This window comes from Podarcis cretensis (assembly GCF_951804945.1).
Source record: "Podarcis cretensis genome assembly, chromosome: 2".
Classification (NCBI taxonomy): Eukaryota; Metazoa; Chordata; class Lepidosauria; order Squamata; family Lacertidae; genus Podarcis; species Podarcis cretensis.
This window is the reverse complement of record NC_137171.1, coordinates 94,139,159-94,152,281: the sequence shown is the minus strand read 5'-3', so window position 1 is coordinate 94,152,281 and position 13,123 is coordinate 94,139,159. Positions and strand designations below refer to the sequence as shown.

The window sequence follows — 13,123 nt, the reverse complement described above, 5'->3', positions numbered from 1 at the left end:
CCCCTAGTTTGAGTGGATTCAAGGTTTACTCAGGGTAGACCCATTGAAATTAATAGACCTAACTTAGTTAAGGGGACTTCTCTGAGTAAAACTTGGTTGAATACCACCCATTGTCTACAGAGCGTGGAACAAGATGGCAAATTATTTCTGATTTCTCAGAGTTTACACATTGAAGGACTTTAGACTCGAGAGTAGACCTAAGTGCTTATGGTTTCTGCAGGTTGGAATTTGATGCATGTAGTTTGCAAGCATATAGGATGCTTTCTTAGGTACAAACATAATTGATACCAGGACTGGGCTGCATTTTTATTCTCCTATCTGGCAGGTTATTATGCTAAAGAAACATACAGCTTTCCTTAGAAATAGGGAGCACATACACACTAAAAATGGTTTACAAGGTTAGCTGTCATAGATTCTCCAAAGGATATTGGGAATTGTAGCTTAGTGCCAGTTCTGAGAATTGTGATTTTCACAAACCCTTGGAGCCGCTGGTTTCAGGGTTTCCTGGGAGAAGGGGATAACTATGTTGGCAGTCTATGCCCAATTCAGCACATTTAAACCAATGAGTACACTGGATTAATGCAATGGGGGAAGCCATCTAGCTAAAACATTCTTGCTACTAATATCTGCAAAAAGGAAAACATCTTTCCTTATTATTTTTTTTACTGTGTCTCTAATGTTTAGAAACGAGATCCAATTCACTTTCAAGAACAATGATATGATATTTGAATGTGGTATTATATAAATGTGTATGTTAGGAAGAAAGGCGTTTGAAGGTTAATGGCACGCAGAAAACAAACGCTTGCTTAGAAGAGTGTTGCTGTCCTCCTTGCAGCTCCTCCAAACTGGATTCAGAAAATAAGTGACGCTCATGTGGCCATGGAAGAAAGCATATACTGGGAATGTAAGGCGAATGGGAGACCAAAGCCTTCTTACAGCTGGCTAAAGGATGGCGAACTGCTTCTCCCTCAGGTATGAGTAATATTCAGGCTTGGTGTCCTTGATGCTTTTGAGTTGGGTGACAAAACTTGAAAGGATTTGTTGTGAAGTGGTGACCTTTTTCATCTCTGTATAGTTTGTTGCTGTTGAGAAAAAGAAATTAATGAAACCGAGTGGCCTTAAAATTCCATCTGTCCCATTGCAGACTTCCTTCCCTGCTGAGTGAATGTCACAGAATCACCTTGAGCTTTCCTTGTAGTTAAAACAATGACACTTCAAGCCATACTTTTCAAAGGCAGAAATTACCCTCAGGCACCTAATTCCCAGCCAAATGTTCAATGAAAGTTAGGCATTTAAGTGCCACTTTCTGCCTTTGACAAGCTTTTCTCTGAATCAACTGGAACTTAGAAGCTGTGGGACTCATTTCCAGAGGACATTTGCTATGAGAAGAAGGGTACATAAAATGGCTGTATATTTTTACACTCTGTACAACTCTGTAGGGGAAGGAAAAGTAATAATAGAAATGCTAGTTAAGTGTAAGTGTGAACTATGAAAAGAGTGCATGGGAATATACTTACTCAGGCTGTATAAAACACCTTCCCTCCATTTCCATTTTTGACTCTGATTTTTAATTGAACTTTATGGGAGGTAAACAAGCCCTCTGGTCTGTAATAGTAACCCCATTCAACTTCTTCAGATCTCTGCAAGAACTGACAACAAGGGAGTTGACCTACCATTAGCAGTGGCAGAATGAACTGCCTAAAGATTAATGATCTATGGAAAAGGAGGAAATCTCATTAGCACCCTTTCCATTCCATGTCTCACCAGAGGAGATCCTTTCAGGCCTTGAATGTCTCAATTATATAGGCAAACTAGGCAAATTATTCACTCTCCATTATCAGAGTGACCAGCTTTTTTTTTCCTTAACCTGCTCTTTGATGAGTTGCCTAGATTCAATCAAGCTCTAATAAAGATTATGCAAACATAAAATTGCAACCCCACAGCCAAGTAGAAAGTCGGTCAGTTTTTTAAAAATTATATTAGTTATATGTTTCGTTGTTAAAAATACACTCGGATGCCTATTGTACACAATGCTGTACTGATTAAAACTGATAACGTGAGTTCCATATCCGTAGGCTGACAAATGATTGCAGGGTCCTTTTGTTCCACATGCTAATTTCACTTGCTTCATGCTGGTCACTGGCAGATGGTCTTGAACTTAAATCACATTAGACTAAAGTAAGGATCGTTAAATGATTAACATTTACATCTTTAGGGTTTAGGGGTTTTTGATTTTTGTTTTAATTCTGGTGGGGTGAACTGCATGCAATAGCTTTGCAACACTGAATGTGATTACTGTTCCCATTAACCTTCAAGGGAGCAGAAAGCTAATAGTTCTGCTGTTCCAAATCTTCTGAAGAACTTGCCTGGCATGATTAAACCACAACACACTACAGGACAGAAGCAGTATTAGTTGCAAGTTTATGTACTTGAAGATACTATTAATCTAAATTGGGGAGGGGGTGATATACTGTTTAAATGGCATTTACCAACTACGATATTGGTTTCCTCCATTCAGCAATTAATACGATATAAATTATTTATCAATAGATGACATCATGTAAATTGTTCATAAACTTGCATTTTTAACATCAAAATTGATTCCCCCTGACAGGTTAAAATAAATGATTTGATTGCAGCAATGCATACATTCTAAATATGAGCTTCTCAAAATTGTGTTGTGCCTTTTGCTATTTTGCAGGAAAGAATCTTGATAGAACATGGGACGCTCACCATCACCAGTGTGAACCTATCGGACACCGGCATGTATCAGTGTGTGGCAGAAAATAGACATGGGACCATCTATATCAGCGCAGAACTGAGCGTAATTGGTGGGCTCCTTTTACTTAACAAATACTGAAAAATACATGTTAGCCTGTTTTGCTGCCTCTAATGAAGACCACAAATAACTAATATTTATTTTTATGAGAATTTATATCAGTCTAGGCAAAAGGCCCACTCAGAGCAGCTTGAGCCCTTGTCACAATGATTGTCTGCATACATGAACAAGTCATAAGCACTTCATATTTGCTATCATCATCATTTTGCTTCAGCTGTTACAAATACATACTTTGGAGGAGAGAGGATAGATGATTTTATGCATAGTCTAGTACAAGAATTTGGTGGTCAAATTGTTCAGTTGCTTCGAGCATGGTGCTGATAACACCAAGGTTTCAGGTTCGATCCCCATATGGGACAACTGCATGTTCCTGCATTGGACTAGATCAGGGGTTGTCAACCTGGTCCCTATCACCCATTAGTGAGCGTTTCAGGATTCTAGATGGGTGGTAGGGGGTTCTATGGTACAAGCTGAATCCTCCTTCCATCAAGCACTGGGGGGCAGTAAGGAAATTTCACCATCAAGAAAGATGCATTAGTGGGTGGTAGGTATAAAAAGGTTGACTACCCCTTGACTAGATGATCCTCAGGGTCACTTCCAACTCTATGATTCTATTAATGACCCAGATTTGAACTTCAGGGAACACAGGCATATTACAGAGGATTATGGGGAAATGTTCTAGGACAGGGATTTACAGATTTCATTTTTGCAAGGTCTTAATACAACATTGAGGCACATTAGCCAGATTCACGTGCAACAGAAACTTGGGGGGGGGGGGAGCAAGAAGAGAATAGGCACTTTTTCTGCCCTGGAAATTATTTTCAGTATCAATACTGAACTTACTGCTCCTGGTTCCCCACACCTGCGCTTTCTTAATTTCAGCAGCTTAATTTAAGAAAGGAGAAAGTCATCTTTGTTGCTGATCTTATTGGCAGCCAGAAACTCTTACAGATCTGTGGCAAATCATTCAGAAGTCAGCCATTGCTAGTATTTCTAGCTTTGTCCAGTATAAACATCACTCAGTAGTAACTGTATGTGGTATAAATAGAATATTCTGCATTTTTTTTTTAATTTGGAAAATTTATAAACAGATTGATCAAGAAGTTCTCTAAGTAGTGTCCAATGGGCTAGGATTTCCTGGCTTGGTAGAGCTGGCTCTTATTTTCTCCTGTGCATCCATATCCAAGCTGTTTGGTCCAACTGGAACTTAAGACATGGAGAAGGGCTGTAGCTTGCTTCAGTCCCTGGCATCTTCAGGCAGGACTGGAAAAGTCTCCTATCTGAAACCCTTGTGACAAGCTATTAGTCAGTGCAGGCAATACTGAGCTAGATGGACTCATAGAATCATAGAATTGTAGAGTTGGAAGGCATCCTGAGGGTCATCTACTCCAACCCACTTCAATGCAGAAATCTCAACTACATCATACATGACAGATGGCCATGCAACCTCTTCTTTAATATCTGCAAAGAAGAAGAGTCCACCACATTCTGAAGGAGTCTGTTCCACTGTCAAACAGCTCTTACCACCAGAATGTTTAGTCAGAATCTCCTTTCTTGTAACATGAAGGCATTGGTTCAAGTCTTACCCTCTGGAGCATGAGAAAACAAGCAAGCCCTTTAGCTATTTGAAGATGGCTATCGTATCTCCTCTCAGTCTTCTGTTTTCCAGGCTAAATATACCCAACTCCTTTTGCCATTCCTCACAAGCCTTGGTTTCCAGGCCCTTGATCATCTTGGTCACCCTCCTCTGCACGCATTCCAGCTTGTCAATATCCGTCTTATACTCAGTATATGTCAGCTTCCTGTGTTCCTAGACCTCCTAGTACCTTCTATACGGTATTTTTTCTGTGCAGTAAATCTGTAATTACTCCACTCTTTACACACCGAGGGGATCCTCAGTTTTAGTGCTTCTGATGTGGGCATTTCACATTTTTAAGAACTTGAATTGTGCCACAGAGTCTTGCTTTAAAAGCATAGTCAGGACTTGACTGCTACAGGTCCTCTTTTGGCACTCCATTCCCATCCCAGCCTCCTTATGCCATTTTGTGACTTTTTGTGAAATGAAAGAAGACAGCCTTTGGTGTCTGAGTTCCTCTCAGCTGTGCATTACAGTGTGGTAGCAACTGATTGAATCTTTATTGAAGAAACACGGAAGATTTCAAGTCTAATTACCTTGCTTTTTAAAATAAAAAAGAGGGGGTAAAAGTGAATGCCCCACAACACAGGCTCTCCCCCTGTTATGGATCATGCTGTTCTGCTGGGCCAAAGAGAAGAGGTGACCCTCTCCTTCTAGATAATGAGCAGTAGGGATTTCCTTAATGGCCACTAGTGGCTGCTCATTTCTCTTTATCTAATAATGTTCTGTAGAAGGTGCTTTAAGTCACATGTGCATGTGTGGTGGAGGCTGGAAGAAGCAGTCCATGCAGTTTGGATTTGGATAGAGAGTGAAAATGCATTTCACAGTCCCGCCCCCACCTCCCCAACCAGCTAGCAAGAAGTAGCCACGGGAGGTGGCTAGAGTGCTGTTATATCTGCTGGGGACTGATGCTACTTTTGGTCTGGTACTGCCTTTACAATTTCTTGCTTCCCTCCTGGCCAATCTGTATATTGGAAAAAATAAACAGATATTACAAAAGATCCAAAGTCTTCAGTAGTCTCTCCGCACATGGAATCTAACATTGTAAATCCTGGAAAAACACAGAGCGCAACATAGCTTTGATCCATGATCCGTAGCCAGCATGGTGTAGTGGTTAAGAGTGGTGGACTTATAATCTGGTGAACAGGGTTCGCTTCCCCGCTCCTCCACATGCAGCAGCTGGGTGACCTTGGGCTAGTCACACTTCTCTGAAGTCTCTCAGCCTCACTCACCTCACAGAATATTTGTTGTGGGAAAGGAGATTGTGAGCGACTTTGAGACTCCTTAAGGGGAGTGAAAGGTGGGATATCAAGTCCAAACTTCTCTTCCTCCTCTTCTGTGGGTATGCCTTTCAAGTGGGTTTCCTGAAACTTTCACAGTAGCAAAAATGTGGATGTGACATGCATCCACTGGCTGTCTAAGCTTGATACATGATCAGAGTCCAGCATTCATCTCCACAAGATGTAGTGATGGCTTCATGCTGACGTGGGTTTTAAGAAGCAAACAAATGGGTGAGCTGTGGGTAAGATCCAGAGGAGCTTTCTCCAATAGAGAAGACTTAAGATCTCAGATTAGAGCACATAGCATGTAAGCCTTTTCTGAAGAATAGCAGTATTTCTAATTAGCAACAGACACACATGCTACCTCACAGGAGCCTACCTGTGGTTTCCTACCAATGTGCACTCTCTAGGTACTGACTGAACTCTTCTGATGTGTCAAGAAGCATGTAGATTTAAGGTGCCAGAGTTCTGACTTCCGATTTTCCTCCTCCCCCACTAAAATGATAGTTCATGCCTTAACCACTGGTTAAGGGAGCATCATTAGATGCTCCCAGAGATTCTAACTGCTCAAAAGTAAATTCTCAGCATAAAACAGCCTATGTACAAAATGTGTTGTGTGTTACTGGTAAGGAAGAATTCGGAAAAAGATGTAATACATAAAGATGTGAGCATTTTCCCCAGCTTCCCTTGGTGTTACTTGACCTCTGTAAGACCTTCATTGTTAAGTGCTTGTCCTCAGCCACTCTTCTACATTGGCCCATATGAGGGGGGGATTGTAGAAAGTCCTGTAGTGGATGGCAGATCGGTATTATCTCTCTCCTTAGCTTTCTTTAACAGTTTTTAAAGCTCTCTGCCAGAGGCGGGGGCATAGTTGCTTTTAACAGCCTCCATCGGGAAGCTGACATTTCCTCTCTCCCCACCTCATAATGTCCAGGATTTAAGTGTTATTCTAGGGTGTTCAGGGAGTGGCAGTGTCTACCCTGCTATGGTTAGTTGTGTTCTTATCTACTTTTAGCACTGCTCCCCCCATAATTTCACAGAAGTGTATTCCCGCCCGCCCCCCATGCCATGCTGAAAATTCTCCTTCTGCATGGTGAAGGGGCAGTAGGATGTCTGCATAGGGTTCCTCATGAGCTGGACATCTGATGACATAGGAATCCAGGAAGCTAGCATGGTGTAGTGGTTAAGAGCGGTGGACTCGTAATCTGGTGAACCAGGTTCGCTTCCCCGCTCCTCCACATGCAGCTGCTGGGTGACCTTGGGCTAGTCACACTTCTCTGAAGTCTCCCAGCCTCACTCACCTCACAAAGTGTTTGTTGTGGGGGAGGAAGGGAGAGGAGATTGTGAGCCGCTTTGAGACTCCTTAAGGGGAGTGAAAGGTGGGATATCAAGTCCAAACTCTTCTTCTCTTCTTGCATAGGAGACTACCTTCCTTGAAATCTATGCACAAAGGCTGCAGAAGTCCACCCTTGGTGTTTATAGGTTGAGGGCAGGGCCAGTGAAACATGCAACAAGGGCCAGTGAAACCAGCAGCATGACCCCACTGCCCTTTCAATGGTTTGGTACCATAGTATGAACTTGCAGTGAACCAGAAACAGAACCTTTTAATACAGCCAGCATATAACCTTGCTCTGTAATCAGGAGCTCTTATCTATGAGACTGTATAGGCTAAGCTATACAAGAGAAGAAACAATGACCAAGAAACTGACCTTGAATTGGGTGTTGGTTTGATAACGTGCATAATTTTTAGCCACGTGTCTGCTGTTCACATAAAACATTGGAATGAATCATGTTATGATATGTGCAGGCTTTAGTTCACACTAAACGTAACATGTGAGTACAAATCTTGCTTTTAGACTTTCTGATGTGTCAAATTTACACACTGGGATTGTTCGATTGTAAGCTAGTCCCATGTAATTCTCCATAAAACTAATGCCAACATAACATCTTTAGATCAAGATAGAAAACTTCCAAAAACGAGTATGTCAAATTGCCAGTCCCTCTCTCCTTCCTTACCAAAACTATCTTTTTTGCTGTCACCAGGTGTTTTGCTCCCTTGCACTGCTTCAAGAAACCTTTTGAGAATCAATATAGATATTTATATCAATATAGATATTTCATTTTTAAAACAGTTAATACAGTTTGTGAGTAGATAGCATTGTCTCTGACATAGTTCAAAGAGAATGTTCAATATTGTAATTTTAATCTCTTATGAAGAGAATGGTTTAAGCAGCCAGTGTTTGTTTTTTGCTGGGCATTTTTTTTATTAAAAAGGATAGATGCCTACATAGTGGTGGGGGAACACCCCGAAATTATTGCTGCTGGAGGAAAGAACAAGTAACAGTCAACAAATTAGAATCCATAGTGGCAAAATCTATTAGGGATGTTACCTTTTGTATAAAAGAAATAAAAAGAAAGCCATAGATGTTTCTTCAGGCTATTCAGCAGCCGCTATAGAAGTCTGCCTTACACACTGATTACAAATTATAGTATAAAATCAAGGACTTCCAGTTTGTCTTGTACTAGATTAACCAGAGAACATGTAACGTATATTACCTGTAACCAGAGTATTTGAAGGTTTCTGAATAAATGAGTCTAAGAGTGGAGGAAATACTTTTATGTTTCTATGCTGTCAGAGGAAATGTGACCTTCTGGCTGCTTCTCAGTTCCATCAATATAGTATAACAACAACAACAACAACAACAACAACAACAACAACAACAACAACTTTTATTTGTATCCCACCCTCCCCGGCCAAAACCGGGCTCAGGGCAGCTAACATCAAATATATAACATTGGTATAAAACCAAGCAACAATTAAATTACCTCTTAAAAACAAGTCAGGATCAAATTAAAATCTAATTAGATGGCTTTCCGCAGGATTAGGGTTGGGAACAGTAAATGCTCATCAGGCCCAACTTTTTACACTGTTCTTATATGGGCCTGTGAGAATGCTGGGAGGCCTCTTTCGTACTAGTTCTTATACAAAAAGGGAAAAGGAGTCAGGCTGAGCCCTAACCAAAGGCCTGGCAGAATAACTCCGTCTTGCAGGTTGTTATGTACTGAGTTGAATAGGATCCAAACTGCAGCAGTCTGGGGACTTCCGGGTCGGCGCCATCGCCGAATGGCGGACTCCCTCCGAGCTCCGGAGGGAGTCGGCTGGGTAGGGGTCGGGTCCTGCCGTGCCGGCGACGCGGGGACCCTCAAAAACCATGGGCGGAGATGCCCATGGACTTGGTGACTCGGCGGGCACCGTTTGCGCCCCCCCGACCCGCGAAGGAGCCTTTTTAAAGGCTGCGGAGCGGGTGACGGGGGGCGGGGTGTGGTGCTGTGAGTCCAATGCTTCCCCTGCCCAGTGAAGCCGCATGCCATTCGGCGGAGAGCAACGACTTCTTCTTTGAAAATTTCGGATTTGGACTAAAAGGAACAACCCGTGAGTAAATTGATTGGACTTAAAAGGGAAATTTGATCTTTGAATTTGGAGCGAGCAGGGGGAGTGCAAAAAGGAAGTCCACCCCCCCTGTTGTAGATGGCTCAACGCAAGGATTTGACAACTAAGATCGAGAGATGAACTTGTTTACCTGAAAAAATTTTTTAACTTCGCGAAGGGAAATTACAATAATTGTGCTGGAGGAGAAGACTGATTTGTGGGAACTAAAATGCAACTCCCCCCCCCCCGGGAACCGGGAACGATCCGCTATGAGAGACTGGTGAAGAGACACAGAAACTTTGACAGCTGTCAAAGTAGCTGTCAAAGCAGGAAAATAAAAGAGAACTTTGTTACGATGGCTTTGCTGGTTAGATTTGTTACAATTTGGACATAAATTATTGGAAATAAAGGCAACAAGTTATTTGACTTTTGGGTCTGATTTTGAAAGAAATTAAGTTACCATATTCCCTCTAGAGGGAGGCTGGGACATTGCAACAGTAGCAGCAAGTGGAAAAATACTATGAATTTGAGCAGGATCTGTTATCTCTTGGGAAAGCTGCAAAAATGAAGCATTATTTTGTCTACAGAGGTTTCTATACTAAAGGAGACAATGGATTTATCTATTGAAGAAAGGAAGGGACTTGACGCAAGTTATGTTCCTGAATAACAAAAGCCTCTGTGGAGAACAAGAAGTTTCTGAATTAGAAGGTTTCTGCAGCAGAACAGGAAAAAGCAACCTGAGGAATAAGAGCTGGACCAAATTTGAAGCCGGAGTATTTGGAACATCCAGACTTTAAAAGGACCAAGAAATAGAATTTAAGTTAGACTCTTAAACATAGAGGTCTGGATGGAAGAACAATGACTTTTTCTGAGAGTTTTTTCGAGATTGGACTTTCTGAAATTAAAAGCTATCAAAAGACGGCAAAGTGGAGTTGAGATATAGACGTGGATACACCAGGCTGGCAGTAGACAATGGATGAACTTTGGGGATTGGAACCGGGGAATGGGGGGGGGGGGAGATTTGGAATCCAAAGGCTGTAAAATTATATATTATTTCTTTCTTTACTTTTTTCATGTTTGTTGTTTGAAAATAAGGGAATTCGTGGAAGGGAAATGGGGTCGATCTTAGGGAATTATATAAAATATAAGGAGAAATGGTTCATTAAGATAAATAAGATAAATTAATTTGGAATAAATGGGTTATTTAAAATTACAAATAAGGTTTTAAAATTTGGGGTAAGAATCTGTGGAATCAATTTAAGGGAAATGGAATACAAGAGGGGGAGGGGGGGAAGTCCGGGAAAGATGCCACTGAAACCAAGTGTAAATCATATTTGTTTTTTCTTTCTTTCTTGCTATCTTTCCTTTTTATTCTGGAAAATTTTTAATAAATATTAAAAAAAAACAAAACTGCAGCAGTCTGATTGGTCCTAGAACAATAGGATCCAAATTGCAGCAGTCTGATTGGTCCTAGAACAATAGGATTCAGAATGCAGCAGTCTGATTGGTCTTAGAACAATGCAGCAGTATGATTGGTTGGCAGGAACCACCCAATCATGCTCCAGATATAAGTGAATCCACAACCTGATTGGCTTACAGTAGAAGTCCAGAATTAGCCAATCATGTGCAGCCCATTGTGTAAATAATGTATATAAAGCAGATACTTTGAGGGGACATTCATTCATTCCTCCTCACCACTATGAGCTGAATAAAGAGCATGAAATCACTTTGCGACTCTGAGTATATTTCACAGGTCCTGCAGAAAGATGTCAGATCCCGCAGGGGCCTGATCTCTTGTGGCAGAGCGTTCCACCTAGTTGGGCCCAAGGAGAAAAGGCCTTGGCCCTGGTTGAGGGAAGCCTAGTCTCCCTGAGGCCCGGGATCTCCAAGATGTACCAGGAGAGGCATTCCCGTAGGTACGAGGGTCCTAGGCCGTATCGGGCTTTAAAGGTTAAAAATGTTGATTTGCAGTGTCCCGTGCACAGCGGAATGATGAGGAATATGTGCTCATACTCCATATTGCTTTATTTACATTTCAAAGCTGGTAGATTACAGAAAAACATCTTGCCTCTGCCGGAGCAGAAAAGGCATCCTCTCTCCTCTGAAGCACAGAGAGAATCACTGTGAAAAACAGGAAACCAGTGTACGTCACATCCAGTCTCCCTTTCCCGTGGGAAAACCCAACAGTACTTTGGCTGGAATGTAAACATTGTCTTGTGACAAGCATTTCGCTGCACAGTGAAGAGAGCAGAAACCAACATCCTCCCCCTTTCTGTGAGCATCACTGGGCAGCGTGTTCGTACAATATCAGTACAAACCCAACTTCTGCACATAGGTACAGTGTTGATCCCTTGATACAATCTTGGACAATACATCAGCAGGAATTTCATTACCTGGCATATAGGACACCGTTACGAGTCCCTTCTGAATACGTTCCCTAGCATGTTGCAACTTCAATTGCAAGTGCTTTGTGCTTTGCTTACAACCTTCAGAATTCAGCAAAGCCAAACATGCTTTGTTGTCCTGGTAAACCTGGATTGGACATTTGACAGGAATTTTCATGTCTTTGCACAATTGTAACAACCATTCACAATCCTTAAGTGAATAAGACAGTGCATTCAGTTCAGCTTCACAAGTACTTAAGCTAACTGTTGTTTGCTTCTTGCATGACCAATCAAATAGACCCTGATTGTACATATAGCAAATTCCAGACGTGCTTTTCCTGTCTGTAGTGTCACTTCCAAAACTTGCATCTGCAAATATCTCAAGACCACCAGACTTTTGATTGTTAAATCTCAGTCTGCAATGCATAGTGCCTTTCAAATAGCGCGCTACGCGTTTCAGAGCTTTCCAATCCTTAACAGTAGGATTGTTGACTTGTCTGCTTAGCAAATTACAGCTAACAGCAATGTCAGGTCTTGAACATCTGGCAATGAAGTTTAGCTTGCCTAGCACACTTCTGTACAGTGTAGTGTCAGAAAATGCTTCTTCAGTGTCATCTACCTGATAACCTGTTGTCATCGGTGTGTCTACAGGGTTAGCATCCATCAGGTTTAGTTTGCTTAACACATCAGCAATTTTCTGTGACTGGTGTACTAGAATGTTACCATCTTGATCTCTCTCTATTTCCAGAGATAGGTAGTTGTTTACCGCACCAAGATCTTTCATGTCAAAGTGTTCTTTCAGTTGAGTTAGGGCGTTATTGTACATTGTGACATCTTTCCAAAAGAATAATAAATCATCAACATAAAACAAACAATACAGTTACTTTTGCCCCTCCTCTTTGACAAATACACATGGATCAGCTTTCCCTTGCTGAAAACCTAGAGAAAACAATACCTCAGTGAGTTTTGTGTGCCAACACCGTGCACTTTGTTTGAGACCATAAAGGGACTTTTTCAGAGCACAAACAAATCCCTGTTTTACCTGTACGCCATCAGGTGGAAGCATATAAAGTGATTCACCTAGAGATCCGTACAGAAAAGCTGTATTCACATCGTGGTGACTAATGTGTAAATTCTCCTCTGCAGCTAGCTTGAGCATAAGCCTAATGTTCTCATACCTCACTGTGGGTGAGTAGGTCTCGTGATAGTCTTCACCTGGTACTTGTGCAAAACCTCTGGCTACCAATCTGGCTTTGTGTCTGACTATCTTGCCATTTTGATCAGGCTTCGCTTTGAAGACCCATTTGCTTCCAAGCAGTTTCATTCCTGGAACTACTGGAACAAGTTCCCATGTTTTGTTCCTTTCTAAGGAATCAAGCTCAGCCTTCATGGCATTTAACCATGGCTCAGCTTCCTTTGAATCCAAATCCTGGATTTCTTGGAAATTTGAAGGTTCAAATACCTTCAAGGAGCTTTTAACAGCTGTTATTGCTATCTTAGCAAACTCATCAGCAAATCTCTTTGGAGGTCTGCCTTTTGTGGCTCTTTGTGACC

General features: G+C 41.6%; 1 protein-coding gene across 12 annotated transcripts in view; it reads left to right on the top strand.

The window, feature by feature from the left end:
* Positions 1-13,123, top strand: part of LOC307206094 (contactin-4) — a 532,821-nt gene that overhangs the window by 420,601 nt on the left and 99,097 nt on the right. For all 12 annotated transcript variants that reach the window (XM_079958879.1, XM_079958886.1, XM_079958885.1 and 9 more), the window contains 2 exons: positions 836-972; positions 2,702-2,831. In XM_079958879.1, coding sequence (XP_079815005.1) covers positions 836-972; positions 2,702-2,831 — 267 coding nt within the window. The remainder of the gene's footprint in view (positions 1-835; positions 973-2,701; positions 2,832-13,123) is intronic.